This window comes from Hermetia illucens, chromosome 3, assembly GCF_905115235.1.
Source record: "Hermetia illucens chromosome 3, iHerIll2.2.curated.20191125, whole genome shotgun sequence".
NCBI lineage: Eukaryota > Metazoa > Arthropoda > Insecta > Diptera > Stratiomyidae > Hermetia > Hermetia illucens.
This window is the reverse complement of record NC_051851.1, coordinates 98,878,814-98,898,203: the sequence shown is the minus strand read 5'-3', so window position 1 is coordinate 98,898,203 and position 19,390 is coordinate 98,878,814. Positions and strand designations below refer to the sequence as shown.

The 19,390-nt window shown below is 42.3% G+C and overlaps 1 protein-coding gene across 2 annotated transcripts in view; it reads left to right on the top strand.

Moving 5' to 3' along the window:
- The window catches only part of LOC119651771 (adenosine deaminase 2-like), a 120,698-nt gene extending 102,070 nt beyond the window's left edge, over positions 1-18,628 (top strand). For both annotated transcript variants that reach the window (XM_038055524.1, XM_038055523.1), the window contains exon 9: positions 18,477-18,628. In XM_038055524.1, coding sequence (XP_037911452.1) covers positions 18,477-18,579 — 103 coding nt within the window. In that variant the 3' untranslated portion in view covers positions 18,580-18,628. The remainder of the gene's footprint in view (positions 1-18,476) is intronic.
- Positions 18,629-19,390: the final 762 nt, after the last annotated feature.

Sequence of the window (19,390 nt, the reverse complement as noted above, 5' to 3'; positions counted from 1 at the left end):
CGTTTTATACTAGGAGTTCAAGATGATCAGCAAATGGGAAGAAGTTCACTTAAAGCAGATATAAACAAGTCGAAATATCGGAAGCTTCAGATATAAAGGTTCTGCGTTCATCTTATGTGGGGAACTTTTGATGCACGTTGTTTAAATCGTACATAGCTAAGAATTCAAACCCTTTCTTTTTATATTTCTAAACTTCAAGCTATATTTATATATTAAAGAGAGATAGTGTGCTCATGCTAAACAAACATTACCTATACCGCACACTGTCGTGTAGTTCATATATGTATATGTTCAAGGGCATTTCAACATTTCCCGTTTACTCCGTGCACAAAAGCATACATGCATATTCATTTTAATTGAGTACTGCACGCATACATGTATACAGTAGATTTCGGGATTCGTCTCGAGTAATTAACGCTGCTATACAAATAATAAAATAAGTCGGGAAACCGGACGCTGAACGCTTCAAGTATGAAAGGTTTTGTGTATTGCTTATATAGTTAAGCAGAAATTAAGGGGGGTTCCCAGGCAATTTTTAAAAATCTTATTTCCAGCGCGATGAGCTTAGTCATGCTCTATACGACCCCAGTGTTGAGAGAGGCGTTGCAGATGTCAGTTAAAGCTAATAAACCGAGTGCAGCGTACAGGATGAGAGCCCTGAGACTATGCTCTGCCTTCAGTACTGTCTCATGAATGATGAAATGTTCGTCATCTCAGAAATGTATAATACAGATTGACATCTTAGCGGATGAAATTGCGAATATATACAATACAAAACCAATCTCTGCCTTATCCCAGACGGAGAACGCTGAGAGAGGGTCGGTGGACTCACAGGTTCATGCTTGCCATCAAAGTGTGGTTGGAGAGAGGGACGACATGGTGAGATTAATTATAATCTTACCCAGATTCTCACGGCGCATGGAAGACATCACCAGTAACTGTATAGGTTTAAACTAGACACCTCACCCGATTGTCCCAAATGCAATAGATCGCGAGGACGGTCAGTCCGAATTTACTTTGGCAGATTATCTATAGATCTAACTTAGAAATTGCCATGATAAGTGAACCAAACAGGAACCGTCACGGGGACGTCATACGAAGTCCCAAAGTGGTTGCCGGTGATTTTAATGCGTGGATTCTCGAATGGTTAAGCAGAGAGAATAACGCAAAGGATCAAAATCTTCGCTCAGTTAGATATAGCTTTTAGCTAATAAAGGTAATGTAAGTACTTTTTGGAAAGGCAATGGTCTGCCTTAATCGTGGACCTGACTTTTGTTAGCCCTGCACTAGTCCGTGGTATGTTTTGGCAAGTTAGTGAGGACTACACCCTCAGCGATCACCATACAATTATCTTGAAAATATAGAGGGAGGCAGCGCATCCAGAACCATGAAGGACACGAGACAGGCCTAAAAAAGCATAAGACAAGCAAACTTTCGTGGGAATGTGGCAAAAGCAATCTAATAAGGCAGGTGTACCTGCGGATAGAGTTCTTCATGCCACTTAATGCACCGTCAAAGTATATGACTCATCCAAACATAGGAAATGTACATTTCCAAGTAAAAGATCCAACTGGTGGATTAGTGAAGTGCTCACCGTTCGATTGACCTGCCACCGAGCCGGACGAATAGCTTAAAGTACGGCGGGTAGGATCGATCAGGTTCAAAGTGAGGATGCATATTAAAAAAGTCACAAAAACCTTAAAGAGGCCATCTAGCGGAGCAAGAGGGAATATTTTAATGAGCTCTGCTCGGAGGGGGGATTTAAACCCGTAGAGGAGCGCCTACAGAGTTATTATAGGACGATTCAGGGACCGGCATCTCCAAAGATCACGTGCCCTACTCTCCTATTTGGTTATTAACCCAGCAAGTGAAGGACGCCAACATTTTTCAGAGATCTCTGCACTTGACGGCGATTTCGGCAGTAACCACAAACGTACTGTTGCAAATCTGCTACTGAATTCGTGACAACAAATCTGGAATTCCAAGCTCTTAAACTCAACGTAAAGTGTAGATTTGGGTATCATATCATCACTTCCAAGCCCGCCATCAAGTACCTGGGAGTGATGATAGATGCAAAACAAAATTTTAAGCAGCACATGAAGTATACTTGCGACATGGCATCCACTACTAGTATTGCAGTTGCGGTTTACAAAAAACAGCCCTAGGGACATATTCTGGCTTCAGGACCGTCTTAGATGATGCTGTGTTCGTCAGCTGGGGAATGATGTCGATTAACATCTTGGCAAACGAGATGGCGAACATATACAGGGTGTCCCGTTTATGATGGTATAAACTTTAGTGGTGGATAGTACCACTTGTTATATTATATTGGTATAGCGTTTTTCGTAAATATTGTCAAAACGCTTGACCTTCCCAAAAAAATAGCAAAAGTCATCATCACCTCGAAGATATAACTATTTAAATTTCAATATGCATTATTGTAACGATACTTTAAACTTGCAAATCTGCAAAGTTGGGAAAAGCTGCCTCATTATGTTAGCTTTCAAACGACATGTGAAAATGATGGGCTTAATTATGGAAAATTTAGGAATAAATGAAAGAAAACGTGGTCTTGATATAGATTAAATTCACTTGAATATGGTAGTTATAATGTTTCGGCGCATTAATTTTCTATTGTTCACATTTAAAACTACAATCTCTCCCCTTTTGCAATTTAAAGCAACGTGCATACCAACATTCATATGACCACTCAAAAAAGGGCTGGACGCATAGACTGATCCATGCCATCGGGGAGTGACTTAAGACAAAGCAGGGGGAAATCAATTATAATCCGGCGGGGAGATCATTACAATCTTACCCAATTACTCCCCGGTTTAAATTGAGCACCCTCCCCCCTCATTGTCCAAGGTGCAATGGAACTTCGGAACAGTCAAATCAGTGTTGTCACTAGAAATTTTTTTACGGTGAATGGTAGCATGCCAAGAGGGCGTATCGCCCTGATTTTATTTTAGATTTTTGGGTTTAGTAGTTTCCAAAATGAGTCCTTTTTAAATCATGCTTTTAGTTTACACATTTTGACCTCTCACGCACTGCGAAAGTACTAAGACCTTCCGTTTGATACCCCTCACAGGTATTATACATTAATAGTAATAATAATCGCTGGCGTGGGAATTTATAGTTTGTCATTTGTCCACCAAATTACATTTGGATCGATATAGCAGTTAAAAAAAACTTTAAAAACTATCGTGATGAATTCAAAACAGAGAAGTATCATGGTGTCCACCTCAATCAACGCTATAGGATGGACCCCGGTCCTATTGAAAAATCAGTACGGGTTCTTGACGCATGGACGACGTCAGGATGTAAATAAATTAGTCCGTGAAGACTTTCGGAAAAGGCGCATAAATATTTCTGTTCCACAAGAAATTCGAACTTGTAGTTCCAAAACATACGACATAGAAGGCGAATGTGGTAAAAACTGCTACAAACTTCTCTATTTTGGTAACTGACATACTCAACATGGTCCGAGTATCGCCATCTCGAAGGGTTTCTGTGACGCTTGATGATCTATTTTATTAACTAATCGCACTATTCACTTCTTCACAGCATACACCCCTCAAACAAGCTAACCTGATACCGAGAAAGATGCCTGATATTCCCGGCAATCTTAATGGTTATGTGGGTAAAAAGGCAGACGACAACAAGTATCATGGGAGAAAAGTACTGTGCTTTTCAAGTCATGGTTTATTAAATGATTGCCCCATCTTACTACATTTTATAGTGGGAACAATAAAACACAAATCGACCATACTCCCATAAGACGCCGACATTTAATCACTGTCACTGACGTAAAGCCGTTTCCTATGAGACCATCGCATCGGCCGTTCATGCTGGCTTGTAAATCAAGTCACTGATAAAACAGCGTAAAGAAGAACCCGACGCGTATTAATTGGTGGCGATTTCGTGAAAGAGAGAAACAAGTCGGGAAACCGGAAGCTGGACGCTTCAGGTATGAAAGGTTTTGTGTATTTCTTTGTAGGTAACACGTAATAAATGCATATATTATGTAAGATTATCCACTGTTGAGTCATATTGATATTCATAGTCTCATAGTTCCTAGTCTTGCAAAGAAGCGATTTCCACCAAACTTGGTAAGGTCATGCTCTATATTATAGCATTTCATGGTGCTAGGATGAACTTAAGGGGGTTTTACTAAAAATTATAATAATATACCATTATTAAGTTTATCTTAACATATATCGGTATGGAAAGCATTTCGGAGCCCAGGCACCATATAGTGGCAGCCTGTTGATTTTTTTAGATTCTTCGGTTGGTTCGCTTCTGACCTCTGAAGCTACTTTATGATACGGACGAAGGGTCGAAGATTTATGTAATACCGGCTACTATGAAACTTAATGTATAATGGCGTTTTACGGCTTCGCAGATGACGTTGCAGTGGTCATAACATCTAATCACCCCGACGAATTACAGATATATGCAAACGAGACTATACGGACGATCAAGTCTTGACATAAAGACCACGCATCAGGGCGCATGTTGTTAACTCTCAGCCATCGCTGAAATACCTGGGAGTAGTATTCGACTCCAAGCTGAGCTTTAAATCCCACTCAAAGCTTACTGGGCAGAAAACGGCGACTATTAGCTCAACACTGGCAAGGATGCTTCCAAATATATGCTGACGAAAGCACAGTCGACGATTATTTTTATCGCGATTCGTCAGCTCTGTACTTTTTTGCGCGGCACCAGGCGTTGGCGGTAAAACCCGGAGAAAATCGCAGACAGCTTCATGCTGCATATCGATTAAGCGCTCTCCGAACATGTTGCGCCTACCGAACAATAGCTTATGATGCAGAATGCGTGATGCGGGAATGATCCCGGTAGATATTCTAACCGATGAGGCAAGTCGTCTGCACGAGAATCAGGAAGCAAGCCTAAACAAGTAAAGTGAGCGTATGCAGCGATTGGCTACATGGCAAGGCGGAGAATGGCCGATGGACACACAGGCTTATCTCAGAGATAAGTATTTGGACTATGCGGAACCACGGTGAGACGAGTTACGATCTAACTCAGTTCCGGACAGGGTGGATACAGGAATTACCTCTATTGTCCTATGTGTGAAGGTGCAGCCGAAAATGCAGAACACCTTTTCTTCGCCTTCCTAAGATTTAAAAGCTCAAGGAGATAGCTTGAAACAGAACTAAATATCCGTTTAACGGTGTAAAATCTGGAAGCTACTGAAATTAACGCCCCGCAAAGCGGTAGCGGTGTATACAGATAGCTGAGTGGTTAGAGCACAAGGCTGTTGTACGGAAGGTCGCGGTTCAAATCTGACTGGTGCCAGTGGAATTTGTATCGTGATTTGACGTCGGAAACCAATCAACTCAGCTCTGAATGAGTGCCTGAGTAAAATCAGGGTAATAACCTCGGGCGAGCGCAATGCTGACCACATTGCCTCCTACAGTGTACTGTAGTGTACCATTACGGTCTTCAATGAAGTGCCCTAACACACTTCAAGGCCCTGATCCAATATGGATTGTTGTGCCAACGATTATTATTATTAAAGCGGTAGCAGCTCGTTTAGAGTGAACAGCCCCGCAAACCAGTAGCAGAACGGAATGTGAAGTTTTAGTCGGTAAGAGTCCGGCATGCATGTCCTAGATTCCAGATGCGTATCCAAGATGGATTGCCCCCAACCAAAAAAAGACAAGTCGGGAAACCGGAAGCTCAGCGCTTCAGGTATGAAAGGTTTTGTTTGCTTCTTCTGTGAGTATATTTGAGTGCAGAACTATCCCATTACATGGACGTAGCCCGTAAAGTACATGCATTTAGCATGTCAGACTGCTCACTAGTGTGATATTGCAGTAAATTTACACGGTGAAGGTAACTTTAAGCTACTGTAACTTTGTTGCTAATAGCATGATTTTGATCAAACTTGCGCATAATATGTTGTATTTTATACTACCATCAACCTTTATAACTCTGGGATAAACTTGAGGGGGGTTTTACTCAATTTTCCCAAAAATATGGTAATATGCTAATATTAACTTAATTTGAACAGATATGAAGAGTATTTTGATGCCTGGGCACCATATAAAGGCAGCCTCATGATTTTTCCAGATTTTTCGGTTAGGTAGTTTCTGAGAATTGGTCCGTTAAAGAAATCATAATTTTCCACACCTCACACTCCCCGCCTTTCTAACAAATCTCAAAACTAAGACCGACCCCGAAAATTACTAATCGAGATCTTTCATTTGATACCCCACATGAATAAATTCAGTGAAAAAAATGTTTACACCCCCCTTTACATGTATGGGGACCCCCTAAACCTCAACGTAGGAGGATATCATTCGCTGCATGTCTGGGCGTTCACAGTTCCCACCTTCTTACCAAATTCCGTGTTAATCGGTATAGCCGTTTCTGAGTAAAATGCGTGTGACAGACAGGCAGACAGACAGACAGACAGACGGACAGACAGACATTGAACCGATGCAAACAAAACCTTAAAAAGACAAACACACAGACAGTAAACCGATTTTAATAAAGTTTTGTTTGACACGAAACCTTAAAAATGATTTCACTTACCCAAATATCAGCCATTACGAATGTGGAAGAGTCGTGGAAGCAAGTTGAAAACATGATCTACAAAGCGGTCTATGCAACTCCCGGAGTCACTAAACAAGGTAAACGGTTTGTCGACGGAATGGCAATGCCAAATGGACGTCCATGAAAAGAAGAGTCTCCACCATAAGTTGGGCCGTTGGCAAATTTACAACAATGGCAATCGGAAAGCAAAGAAAGCCATCGCTATTCCTCGAGCGGTCCATTTACGATAAACTGGACACTTGAGCTGGCGAGAAAGCTCTACATATATCGACTTGTCAAAAGACGATAACTATGCATACGGATACTTCTACTGCATTAATGCAGTCATTTTGGAGTTATGAGCAGCACTGACTTTGAAAGCGTGAGTTGTAGTGAACACTAAAAACTTAGGAATAAACCGTTTACAAGCGAGTTGTATTGGTTTAACTCGCACTGACTCATTGATGCTAAAACTAACTTTTCGGTCCTGTCTACGACGAATCCTGCCTCCTTTTGTTTGTTTGTCAACTCCCGCTCGGCTTATCGCACCTCATGTCTAGCATAAAGGTTAGTACAACAAAGGACCTTCACCGAAGACACAGGCTGCTACATAAGCTGCAATCCCAACACTGACAGAGGTTCCACCCAAGGGATTTCCACTTAAGTTGGTTCGAACTCTCATTGCCGTTCTACGTAAAACCTCCGAAACGTTACTCAGGGAACATCTTTGTTCAGACCTTCATAGATACGCTTAATGGCATCCACCACATCCTAGGGAAGAGCACTACGCGAGTGTTTGAACGAATCCAATACATTAGCAACTGCAGCCTTCTGCCATTCGAACCGCGAGTCCGCGCTGGGTCATGTATGAGTCTCGGTTGCTTAAATCGCTGTATCTTCCTTAGCTTTGCTCCGATTGATTTTTTTTTAAAAAGCGATTAGCAACATCGATTAATACATAGTATAAGGTTATTGAAAAAAAAATAACAACGGTGGTTCTACAGTTGTTTTTCAAGAGTGCTTTATTGAGAATGGTTTACGGTGGACACGATACCTCGATAACGGTTCAGTGAAATCAGAATTTCAAAAAAATATTCGTTGATATATCGTATTATCTAGGATTTGTCAAAATACGAAATATTAAAAAATGGCGACGATTTTTTCAAAATATTTTTTAAAAGAATTAAAAATCGTTCAGCGACTAGCTATTATCATCATACAAAAGTAGTAAAAGTTTGGCGTTGATTGGACTAGTAGTTTTTTAGTAATCGTGTTCACCGCAAATGCACTTTTATAAATGCACCATTCTGAGATAATCGCGTTTAAAGTTTCAAGCCTGTGTTTTTCATTTTAAAATTTATTTACTTGTTTACATCGAGTTATTGACTTCATGGCCATACAGTATTCCCTCTGCAGAATTTAAAACATTGATGCTCGCTTCAAGCCATTCTCACTCTTTTTTGCGACTGTAACTGCAAGCAATATAGGTGATGAAGGTTCAAAAGTCATGCAGAACTACTAATTTTTGTGGCTGGTCGGTTTCGATCGCAATATGGAGGCGATCTTATTAAACGCTGCCTCACGCCTCTAACCTAAGGAGCAGCGTGACCGAAATCGGCTACGGGTGGTATTTCGCTCTATTTTTGCTTAATTCAAAACCCAACAAAGGTATGAATTAAATTAAAAAGGTAAAATCCTGCACCAAGACTAATTTCATCTAATTCAACAAATACATCCTGAGCCCGCCATTTACTGAAGAGCGGAGCGGAATGAGTTGCTACTCAAACTAGCGTAGTCTGCCATTGGTATAAGTCGAGCTCAGAACCATTGGAATATAACGAATTCACAAAGAATATAAAATTTTTCCCTTCTATATCTTTGTTAGTAATAGTTGAATTGCATTTAAACTTTCCGGAATTATGTATTGTATTATCGTCTATGCTAAGGCCTGATTTCGTAATTTTAGAATGAACTTCAAGGGGAATTTTCGGGTAAATGTATAACATATAGTTCTATAGTTGTATGTTGGCGCAACAATCCATATTGGATCAGGACCTTGAAGTGTGTTAGAGCACTTCATTCAAGACCGTAACGGTACACTACAGTAGTACACTGTAGGAGGCAATGTGGTCAGCATTGCGCTCGCCCGAGATTATTACCCTGATTTGACTCAGGTACTCATTCACAGCTGAGTCGACTGGTATCCGACGTCAAATCACGATGCAAATTCCACTGCCACCAGTGAGATTTGAACCGCGACCTTCCGTATGACAGCAAAGTGCTCTAACCACTGAGCTATCCTGACACATATAGTTCTATGCTATTTTTAAATTTATTTGTAAAAATATCACAATAGAATGTATTTTGAGGCCTAGATTTTGTATCGATGCATTACTGTGAATTTTTTTTTTTCATATTCTTCGGTTGGATGAGTTCTGAGAGCGAGACCTGTTTCACTTTCCGGGGCGCACATTTTAAGTCCTCATAACCCGGTATTTCAACCACCATAAGGAAGATTATTTTCGGAAAGTATTAATTGAGCTCTTTCGTTTGATACCCTACATAACCATATTCTATGAAAAAGAATTTGCTCGAGCCATTCGCATATATGGGCAGACCCTTTAAAGCCAACACAAAATGATGCCACTCTTTGCACTTGTAGCGGTTCACAGACCACATATTCTCACAAAATTTCGTGATGATTATTTCAGCCGGTTCGATATAAATCTCATTGACACACGTATAGACACGCAGATATTGAATCGATTTTAATAAGGTTTTGTTTCACACAACACCTTAAAAAATGTAAAAAAAAGATTTAAAAACGTTACCCCCTCCCCCGTTAGATGTTCACTTTCAAAATATCATCATCATCACCGGCGCAACAACCGGTATCCGGTCTAGGCCTGCCTTAATTTAGAACTCCAGACATATCGGTTTTGCCGAGGTCCACCAATTCAATATCCCTAAAAGCTGTCTGACGTCCTGACCTACGCCATCACTCCATCTCAGGCGGGGTCTGCCTCGTCTTCTCTTTCTATCATAGATATTGCCCTTGTAGACTTTCCAAACTGGATCATCCTCATCCATACGAATTAGATGACCTACCCACCGCAACCTGTTCAGCCGGATTTTATCCACAACTAGACGATCGTGGTATCACCCATTAATTTCATCGTTATGTAGGCTACGAAATCGTCCATCCTCATGTAGGGGGCCAAACATTTTTCGGAGGATTCTTCTCTCGAACGCGGCCAAGAGTTCGCAGTTTTTTTTGCTAAGAACCCAAGGCTTGGAGAAATACATAACGGCTGGCAAGATCATTGTCTCGTACAGTAAGAGTAAGAGTAAGAGTAGGTAAGACGCTTCGAGCGGAACACTTTTTGTAAGCTGAAATAAACTCTGTTCGCTGCCAGCAACCGTGTGCGGATTTCATCGTCATAGCTGTTATCGGTTGTGATTTTCGACCCTAGATAGGAGAAATTGTCAACGATGTCAAAGTTGTAGTCTCCTATCTTCATCCACGTCCTCATCCTACTACGTTTAATTTAAGGGGGGGGGGGGGGGGGTCCCCATACATGCAACAGAGGGGTGTTCATTTTTATTCACCAAATATAGTCATGTGGGGTATCAAATGAAAGGTTTCGGTTAGTACTTTCTGAAACCAGTGACAGTTTTAACATTTGTTGAAAAGTTGGGGAGTACGGAGGGTCGTAGGTGGCCATTTCTTTAGGGAACCCATTCTCAAAAACTACTCAACCGAAAAATCTGAAAAAAAAATCAAGACGCTGCCACTATATGGTGCCTAGGCTCCGAAATACCCTCCGTACCAATACCTTTTCAAATAAAGTTAATAATAGTATGTTACTATCATTTTTAGTAATTGGCTGCGAAACCCCCCTTAAGTTCATTGTAAAATCACACAATTTTGCAGCGATGTAGCCTATAGTAAGGGCTATGATCCTGCCGAAATCACAAAATTACTAACAAAATTATAACAGGTCAAAGTTACCGTTTCTGTGCAAATTCAAGACTTTGAATGTAAATATCACGCGAATGTGGTATTCTCACATAATATATGCATATATTACGTGCTAGGTTCTTATTGCGCCAAATACACACTCAATTCGCTTTACAAAAGAAATACACAAAACCTTTCATACCTGAAGCGTCCAGCTTCCGGTTTCCCTACTTGTTTTTTGTGGTTTCATAACGGTTTGTTTTCCGTGCAGGGTTGTCAGCCTTACCCAACCCCCAGCCTGGGGTACCAGTTGATACAATTTGTCCCACTTTTAGGTGCGGGAGACTCGCCTTCATTCTTCTCCGTCTGCAGTTTTCCATTAAGAAGGAACTGTCAGCCATCACCACATCGAGGTGGAGATAAGGTTTGGTAGTAGAGCTGTTGGAGTTCGTTCATCTGGCGTTCCCCTGTTTTTATGTACCATCGTGGGTACCAATCTACGTTTCGCCCTGGGACCTATACTACCCTTTGACCACCTTTTAAAATAAAGACCTCCTTAAGTAGGTCTGAGTTGAGGATATATCGTTGTCATAAAACGAATAATGAACCTAGTCTCTTTCCATGTGTCCAGGCTCTGAAGAAATTTCAACTGGTTCTGTCCTATTATTATAACGTAACGGCCAAATAACCTCGAATTTTTAAGGTTTCGTTTAAAATAAAATCTTATTAAAATCAGTTTACTGTCTATATGTCCGTCTATCTGTCTTTTTTTCTTTTTGAGGAGATGGAAATCTTCAAAAAGACACTGGTCTGAACACACTAGCGTGTGGGATTTTTACCCACTAAAACCACCCCCGACTCCCTCCCTGCCCCGCCGAACCACCATAAGGTATTACATCACAGGGCGGAGTCAGTTCACTCTAGCTTTGTCACCTTTCTTCTATACGCGGCGCACGAGACCGCGTTTTTCTCCTCTCCTCTGCTTTTCGCAGTTTATTTTGGATAGATGCGATCATGGAGTTTATCGCATCCCAATTCTCTTGATGTACTAGCATTTTCGGCACTAGATTTTCTGGTACCAGCACCTTCCCTAGAGTCTCCTCTAGGTTCCTCCTTTCTTCCACAAATCTCGGACAGTGGAAGAATACATGCTCTGGGTCCTCTGGGACTCCATTGCAATTTGGACAATCGGGTGAGGTCTCCAATTTAAACCTGTGAAGGTATTGGAGATATCCTCCGTGCTCCGTGAGAAACTGGGTGAGATTATAATTAATCTCAGCGTGTCGCCTCTCCAACCACTCCTTGATGGCAGAAGTGAGCCTATGCGTCCACCGGCCCTTTCCCGAGCGTTCCCACCGTTCTTGCCATCTATTTATGGATCTCTCCCTTTCAGTCTTCTTCGTCCGCGATGAGGAAGAGGTTGGCTTTGCATTGTATATGTTCGCCATCTCATCTGCCAAGATGTCAATCGGCATCATTCCAGAGATGACGAATGCTGCATCATCTGAGACAGTCCTGAAGGCAGAGCATACCCTCAGGGCTGTCCTCCTGTAGACTGAACTCAGTTTGGTAGCGTTCCCTGACATCCACAACGCCTCCCTCCAAACTGGGGTTCCATAGGGCATGATCGAGGTCACCACCCTGGATATAAGCAACCTAGTGGTATGCCGTGGCCCTCCAACGTTCGGCATCATCCTTGCCAGGGCCATACTTACAGTGGATGATTTGTCGCAAACATACCGCACATGTTGCTTATAGCTAAGCTTCCTGTCTATCACCACTCCCAAGTATTTGATGGTCGGCTTGGAAGTGATGATATGATTCCCGATTCTAATACAGGCGTAATTTCTCTTCCGGCGCTTAGTGATGAGGACCGCTTCCGTTTTTTCCTCCGCAAGTATCAGACCAGAGCTCTTTAGCCAACTTTTAACAGCACCGATTGCATCACTTGAGTATAACTCAGCATCTTTGAGATGCTTTGCGACAACAACCAGTGTTATGTCGTCAGCGTAACCCATCACTGTGGCTTCCCCCGGAAGGGGAAGATTAAATACATCGTTGTACATGATGTTCCACAGTAGTGGGCCCAATCCTATTCTACCGCAGATATCCAACAGCTCGTCTCTGGTGACTGGCGGAATTGCCGCCACATTCAGAGGTGGTTGGAATGTGTCGGTGCTCTCCTCTTGCCGGGGGAATAACCCCTGGATGGTTTTTAGCAAGAGGGTGGGGCACGTGATATGCGGAGATGAACGGCGTCTGAATCGACCCATCACGATTCTGTAGGCATTCCCCCACGGGTTTATGTTCGCTTCTGAACAGAGCTCCTTAAAGCACTTCCTCTTGCTTCGCTGGATGGCGAGCTTGAGGTTTTTGCGGGCTGCCTTATAGGCGCGCTCTTTTTGCTCCTGTTCGACTCCACCTACCGCCCCTTGAGCCACTCTTCTGGCTCGGTGGCAGGCTGATCGAAGGCCAGTCAGCTCATCATTCCACCAGTAGTTTGGTCTTCTACTGGGGAATGAACACCTTCTAGGCATGGACCCGTCACTCGCTTTGGCAATGCATTGAGCCAGATGGACGGCTCTTTCCGTAGAGGTGCCTGCTTTATCAGGCTGATCTAACCACACCTCTATGAAGGTCTCCTCATCCAAAAATTTTGCAGACCAGCCTGAAATCTTTCTCGGTTTCGGGCCTGATAGCTCTTTGACCTGTGGCTGGTCACATGTCTCAAAGAAGATTGCCTGGTGATCGCTGTGGGTGTAGCGTTCGCTGACGCACCAGGACATACCACGCGCCAGCGAAGGGCTGACAAAGGTCAGGTCTGCAACCGAGCCCGACCCCCCTTTCTGGAAGGTGTTTACAGCACCTTCATTAGCCGAAACCATGTCCATCTGCGCAAAAGCTTCTAATAAACTGCGCCCCCTAGCATTTGATTCCCTACTACCCCACTCTAGGGCCCAAGCGTCGATAACAAGATTATCAAGCATTTGCTCGAATTCAGACAGTGTCAAACTTGGCGGGGCGTAGCAGCTGTATACATATACACCACTTATTTTCGCCCACACGAAGCCACTGCCTGCCTGACTTGCAGTACATTGTATGGCCTGTCGACCACAAGCCCATATCGCCGCTCCACCAGTCGAATCTTTGACCTATATGCCGCCGTGACGGTGTCTATACGGTTCGCTTATGATGGCGATTCCCATCTCAGATTCGAACATGGCCTGCTCAAGTAAATCCTGAGCGACCCTGCAATGATTGAGGTTTATTTGAATACACCTCATTTTCTCATTGCAGTGAGCGCCTTCCTAAATTCCGGACATTTACCACTTCCGGCAATATGCCGGTTATCCTGTCCCTCTTTTACTTCGTACAATAGGCATTTGGGGTCCCTATTACACTCTCTGGCAATATGGCCTTTCTCCCCACACCTTCTGCATCGATCGGATCGATCAATGCTGCTGGTGCATGCCTTCGCGAAGTGCCCAAACATAAGGCATTTAAAGCACCTCTTCAGTGAAATTTGTTCTCTTAAACGGCAGACAACCCATCCAATCTGAACCCTTCCCGCAGCCAACAACATCTGTCCTGCCTCCGCTGGTACTCGTATTGTGGCCATTTGAGTACCACCATAGGCTTTTCATAAGCCCACAACAGACTCCACGGTGAGTTCTTTCAACTTAAATAGCTCCTTCAGAGCAGTACAAATTTCTTCTTTCGATGTTACTTCATCGAGATCCTTACATTGTATATAGATCTCGTGTTTTTGGTCACGCACTGCGGCATTCTCCCGAAGTGAGTTTTTCACTTGAGTGCGAAAGTCATCAGTTTTGCCACCGCTGGATCTTTTCAGCTCAAACATGAGATCCCCTTTCTGGGTTCTTCGGATTCGGCTTACATTTCCGCTCAGATCTTTGAGGTCTGGATCCGCTTTGACCTTTTTGAGTATCTCCGCGTAGGACAGATTGCCTTTACTGGAGATAACAATTACATCTGGACGAGTTCGCACTTTTGCTTTTCGTTCCGCTTTTTTGGTGGTAACTTTAGTCCATCCATCGTTTTCGCTGGTCTTGGGCTTCGCAACGCTGCTCGAGTTTCCTAGATTCGCTGTACGTTTTCCTCCTTCTGAGCTGTTGCTATTGGTTTTCAGAATGTCCTGTCCGCCTTTTTTTCTCTTAGGCGCTTGCTGATAATTTAAAGGATCGCCCTCTTTTTCACGTCCTCGTTTATTTCGCCGTGATTCGATGGTGGTATGGTTGGGCGTCACTTGGGTCGCTTGTGATACAGTTGGCACAGCGGGGTTCAGCACATCCTTACTATTATTTTCCTCTATCTGCGATCTATTATAGAGGACTTTAATAGCCCTCACCATATTCTTTATGGCCTGGTGCACGTTGTGCTTGTCCTTGATAAACTCGGACAGCTCAACTATTTTTGCCCCAAGCTGGGTGAAAGGTAATTCCTCCAGATCGGGACTCTGTTCCCTATAAGTCCCGGCAGGGTTACCCCTTTTACACGGTCCTTCGCTTTTGGCGTTTATTGACCTTGCCTGTACTTTGTCCTTCATCGTCTTTGGCATTGGTGGAGATCTCAAAGTTGATGAGCTTCTTTTGAATGGATCCCTTCCTTGTTCCTCGAGCACCTCCTGCTGTCGAGCATCTTGAACATATGCGGTGGGTGTTGTCACGGTTTTTATCGTCCAAGAATCTGCCTTCAGTTCATCTTTGTTTGGTCTTGTTATTGGTGTTCTCGGTAAGGTCGTACTTCGCTTGAATATTTCCTTCTCCAGGTCCTAATCACTTGTAACATTATATGCCAAGGTGGCCAAGTTGTCCACCACAGGCACTGCGGTCGACGGATATCGACGACCGGGAGCCCGCTTGCTCACTCCCAAAAGTCGCCGGTACTGGGGTTCCGAGCCCCTGCACCGTAAGTTTCCTCCTTCTCTCGTCTTCCATGGTGGTTTTATATTCTGGGTATCCTTCCCATAGCCATTTTGGTCCGCGCACCAGAGATGAGCAAACACTAGCCCATGCACAGTCAGAAAAGAAAAGTGCATGAACACATATTTACACATCCGTCAGCTGGGGTCGCGCCTGATGGGAGACTTGGCCACTCCTCACAGGTCCGTCTATCTGTCTATCCATCTCTTTGTCTGTCTGTCACACTCATTTTTCTCAGGATTGATTACACCGATTGACACCAAATTCGGCTGGATGGCGGGAACTGTGAACGCCCATGCATGCAGTGAGCTACATTGTTCTATATGGAATTTAAGGCAGCGTCTCTATACATGCAAAAGCTATGTGTAATTTTTCCTTTCACCACATATAATCATTTGGTATACCAAATAAAAAGTCCCGATAAGTAGGTTTCTAAGCGTGCCTCGGTTCTGACATTTAAAGCATGGCAGAGACTGAAAAGTGGTCGTTTCTTTCATGGACCCATTCTTCGAACCTATCCAACCGAAAAATCTGAAGAAAGTCACGAAGCTACCATCATGCGGTGTCTAGCCTCCAAAATACCTTCTATATATACAGGGTGCGGCAGCATAACTTCTTTTTTTCAAAACTCAATAAAAACTATTGTATGCATCGGAAAATATTTATTTATTTTTTTTAATGTAGGTACATGTCTAAAGTTCTTATTTACATTGTTTTCAAGATCAAATCTGTTAGGTGACATCCCGCATTCTCCATACATTGCGTAAACCGATTTCTGGCGTTTGTCATGACTCTTGCACACGAGTAAATTGCACACCACACTGTGACTTTGGGTGAATGCAAAGGCTTTTGATGCAATTCTCGAGGGTTGATGTCAGCCCAGTAGCGCATGTTTTGTTTGTTAACCGACCCACACAAATGAAAATGGGCTTCATCGCTAAAAAAAACAATAGCACCCTCGGGAACGACATCAAAAAGAAGCTCCCACGCATTCATCCGAGAATTGAAGTCACGTTCTGAAAGTTCCTGCACTATGGCCATCTTATACGGATGAAAATGAAGATCATCACGAAGAATTCTTCTCACAGAACGATCGGATAGTCCAAGGGCAGATGCGTGTTTGCGCGCAGAACGCCGTGGCGATCGCAACATTGACGCTCTCACTGCTTCAATGTTCTCAGGTGATCTAACGGGTCGAGGGACTCCAGTTCTTCCTTTTGTCGCACTTGCAGTTTGTCTGAATGTAGTGACCCATGTAACAATTGATTTGCGGTCTGGGACGGGAGCCAACGCGGCTAAATTAAAGCGATTCCGAAATGCACGCTGTGTTGTAATAACATCCGCTTGAAAAGTAAACCTCAACGGCAAAGGCACGCTCCTCACTATTCCAACGCATGATGGCGACTGAACCATGTCGGGACAAAACTTTACAGTATCTCCTCTTGAAAGAGACCACTAGCGCTCCGCTATGACATCAGATAACTGAGTGGCGCGCATTTTAAAAAAGGAAATTATGCTGCCGCACCCTGTATGTTTGCATAACCAAATAACGTCAATAATAGTATGCTACTATAATTTTTAGTAATTGACTGCAAGGCCCCTTAAGTTCATATTAAAATCATGAAACAGTAGTAACATAGATTATAATATAAAGCATAATTCTCAAAGATGCCGTTTCAGTGCAAATTCTAAGACTTTTAAAGTCAATAGCACGCGAAGGGGGTATTCTGTCATAATATATGCATATACATTACGTGGTAGGTATTTTTATACAAGAAATACACAAAACCTTTCATAACTGAAGCGTCCAACTTCTGTTTTCTCGACTTGTTTATGAATACTATAGGAATCGCCGTTTTCTGTATCCCACATGGCGACTTCCAATCTTCATATTTTTCCTAATGATAGATTGTTGCTCTGCCTTCGTAGAGCACTAGCAATTACAGCAATATTATGGGTAATATTGGTTTATTTTCCATCCGTTTGACGCATTTTTCTCAGAAACGGTTACCCCTATTGATAGGAAATGCGGCAAAAAGGTGTGAACTGTTAACCCAATGCATGCAGTGACTAACATTGCTCTACGTTGAGGTGAAAGCCTCACATGCAAAAGGCGGATGTACATTTTTTTCACCGAATATGGTCTCAGGGGATATTAAATGAAAGGCCTCGAGTAGTACTCTCCAAATCTAACCTCACTTCTAACCCTTGATGCAAAAGGACAGAGTGCAGGAGAAGGCAGGAAAGTGGTAATTTCTTTCACCGACCTATTCTCAGAAGCTACCACACCGATGAATCTGAAAAAATTACGAAGCTGCCATTATATGGTGTTTAGTCCCCGAGAAACCCAATTCTGATATCTGCCCAAATAAAGTTAATAATGAACATACATATATTTCTTATAATGACTGGAAACCCCCCTTAAGTTCATCCTAGATTCATGCAGTAATATAGACTATAAAATAGAGCATAGTACCACCAAGTTTGTGGCAAATTGTACTATCACTAACAAACATTATAGTTGGTCAAATTTGTCGCTTTATTGCATTCTGAAGCTTTATATATCAGTATCACACTAAAGTGAGTAGTCAGACATAATATATAGATATAGATTACAAGCTAGGTACAAATGGGACAAATGTTCACTAAAATATTCTTACATAATAAATGCACAAAATCTTTCATACCTGAAGTGCTGAGCTTACTTTCGGAGCTATCCGCTGTGACCTGCACTCTAAATTTACTCTCTTTTGAATACTTAAGCCTTAGGGACCTACTCCACTCGTTTTTCTTGTCCGCTGAATAATCTAAATCCTTCCTCGAAAGCGGCAGGTGGACTTACTATGTTACAGTAATATGCGACTCACTTTAGTACAATTATGCAGGAATATTTGGAATATATTCCGGGGGAGCATCTCTCTTATAGTAAATCATTGTGAACAAAAATTTACATTTTCTACAAATTAAAAGCATGCGTAATCGACAAATCAATAAATTATTTTTTTCAGGTATTCATCATTAAAAGACAACGAGAAACTACAGGTTACGAGAATATTCGAAAGAATGTGGGAGAAATTTTTGAACGACATCCTTGCAGGTACATTCCAATAACAAATATGCACACAACTGCAGTGATCCTTTACTTACATGGCAAAATATAGACAAGACCTGAACAAGTTGGCATTTGTTTCATTTATACTATATAATTCACTTTTATCGGATCAAGATAAGGCCCGCTCGACATGACAAGCAAAATTAAAGTTACAGATGGAATAAAAAAGGTTTTGTAATTTGTAGGAGTGTTTATACATTTGAAGACAAGAATCAGTCCGCATTATCGAGGCTATATCACAATTTTACCAGCCCGACATGATAGTTCGTTATTGAAGTAGAAGACAACTTATACACTAGATCTCCAAAAAGAGTCTTTTTCCTGGGACAAGCCAGAGGGCGCCTTGATTATCGAAAAGAAAAATATCAAATCGTAAATTTTTGGTGTCCTATTAAAGAATTTTCTGTACTTTTGGTGCCTTTTCACGGTTTCAGTCATCCCGTGTGAATATTTAGGTAAAGTGATTTTTCGATATTTTGAGTAATTCGGAAATTCCAGTATTAAACAGTTAAGGTGTCATGTGTCAAGTTTACGTCGATCGTCGTAAAGGAACGCTATTTACCGGTCCAAACAAGGCTCGAATGAGTTCGCATGGCATTCTCACTCTTCTTGAAATAGCTGTTTTAGTTCGTCAAAATTTAATTGAGAGCGACGACCAGAAGTTTTGGATGATAACAGATAACTAAGTACTGGCAGATACAAAATTGGAATTCTTCGAGCTTGCTTTTTACTCCATTTTCGGCTGTGAGGTCCTAATTCCCTTTCTTCCTTTGCAGGTACTTGAACCTCCTGATGCTCTACTGGCCGAAT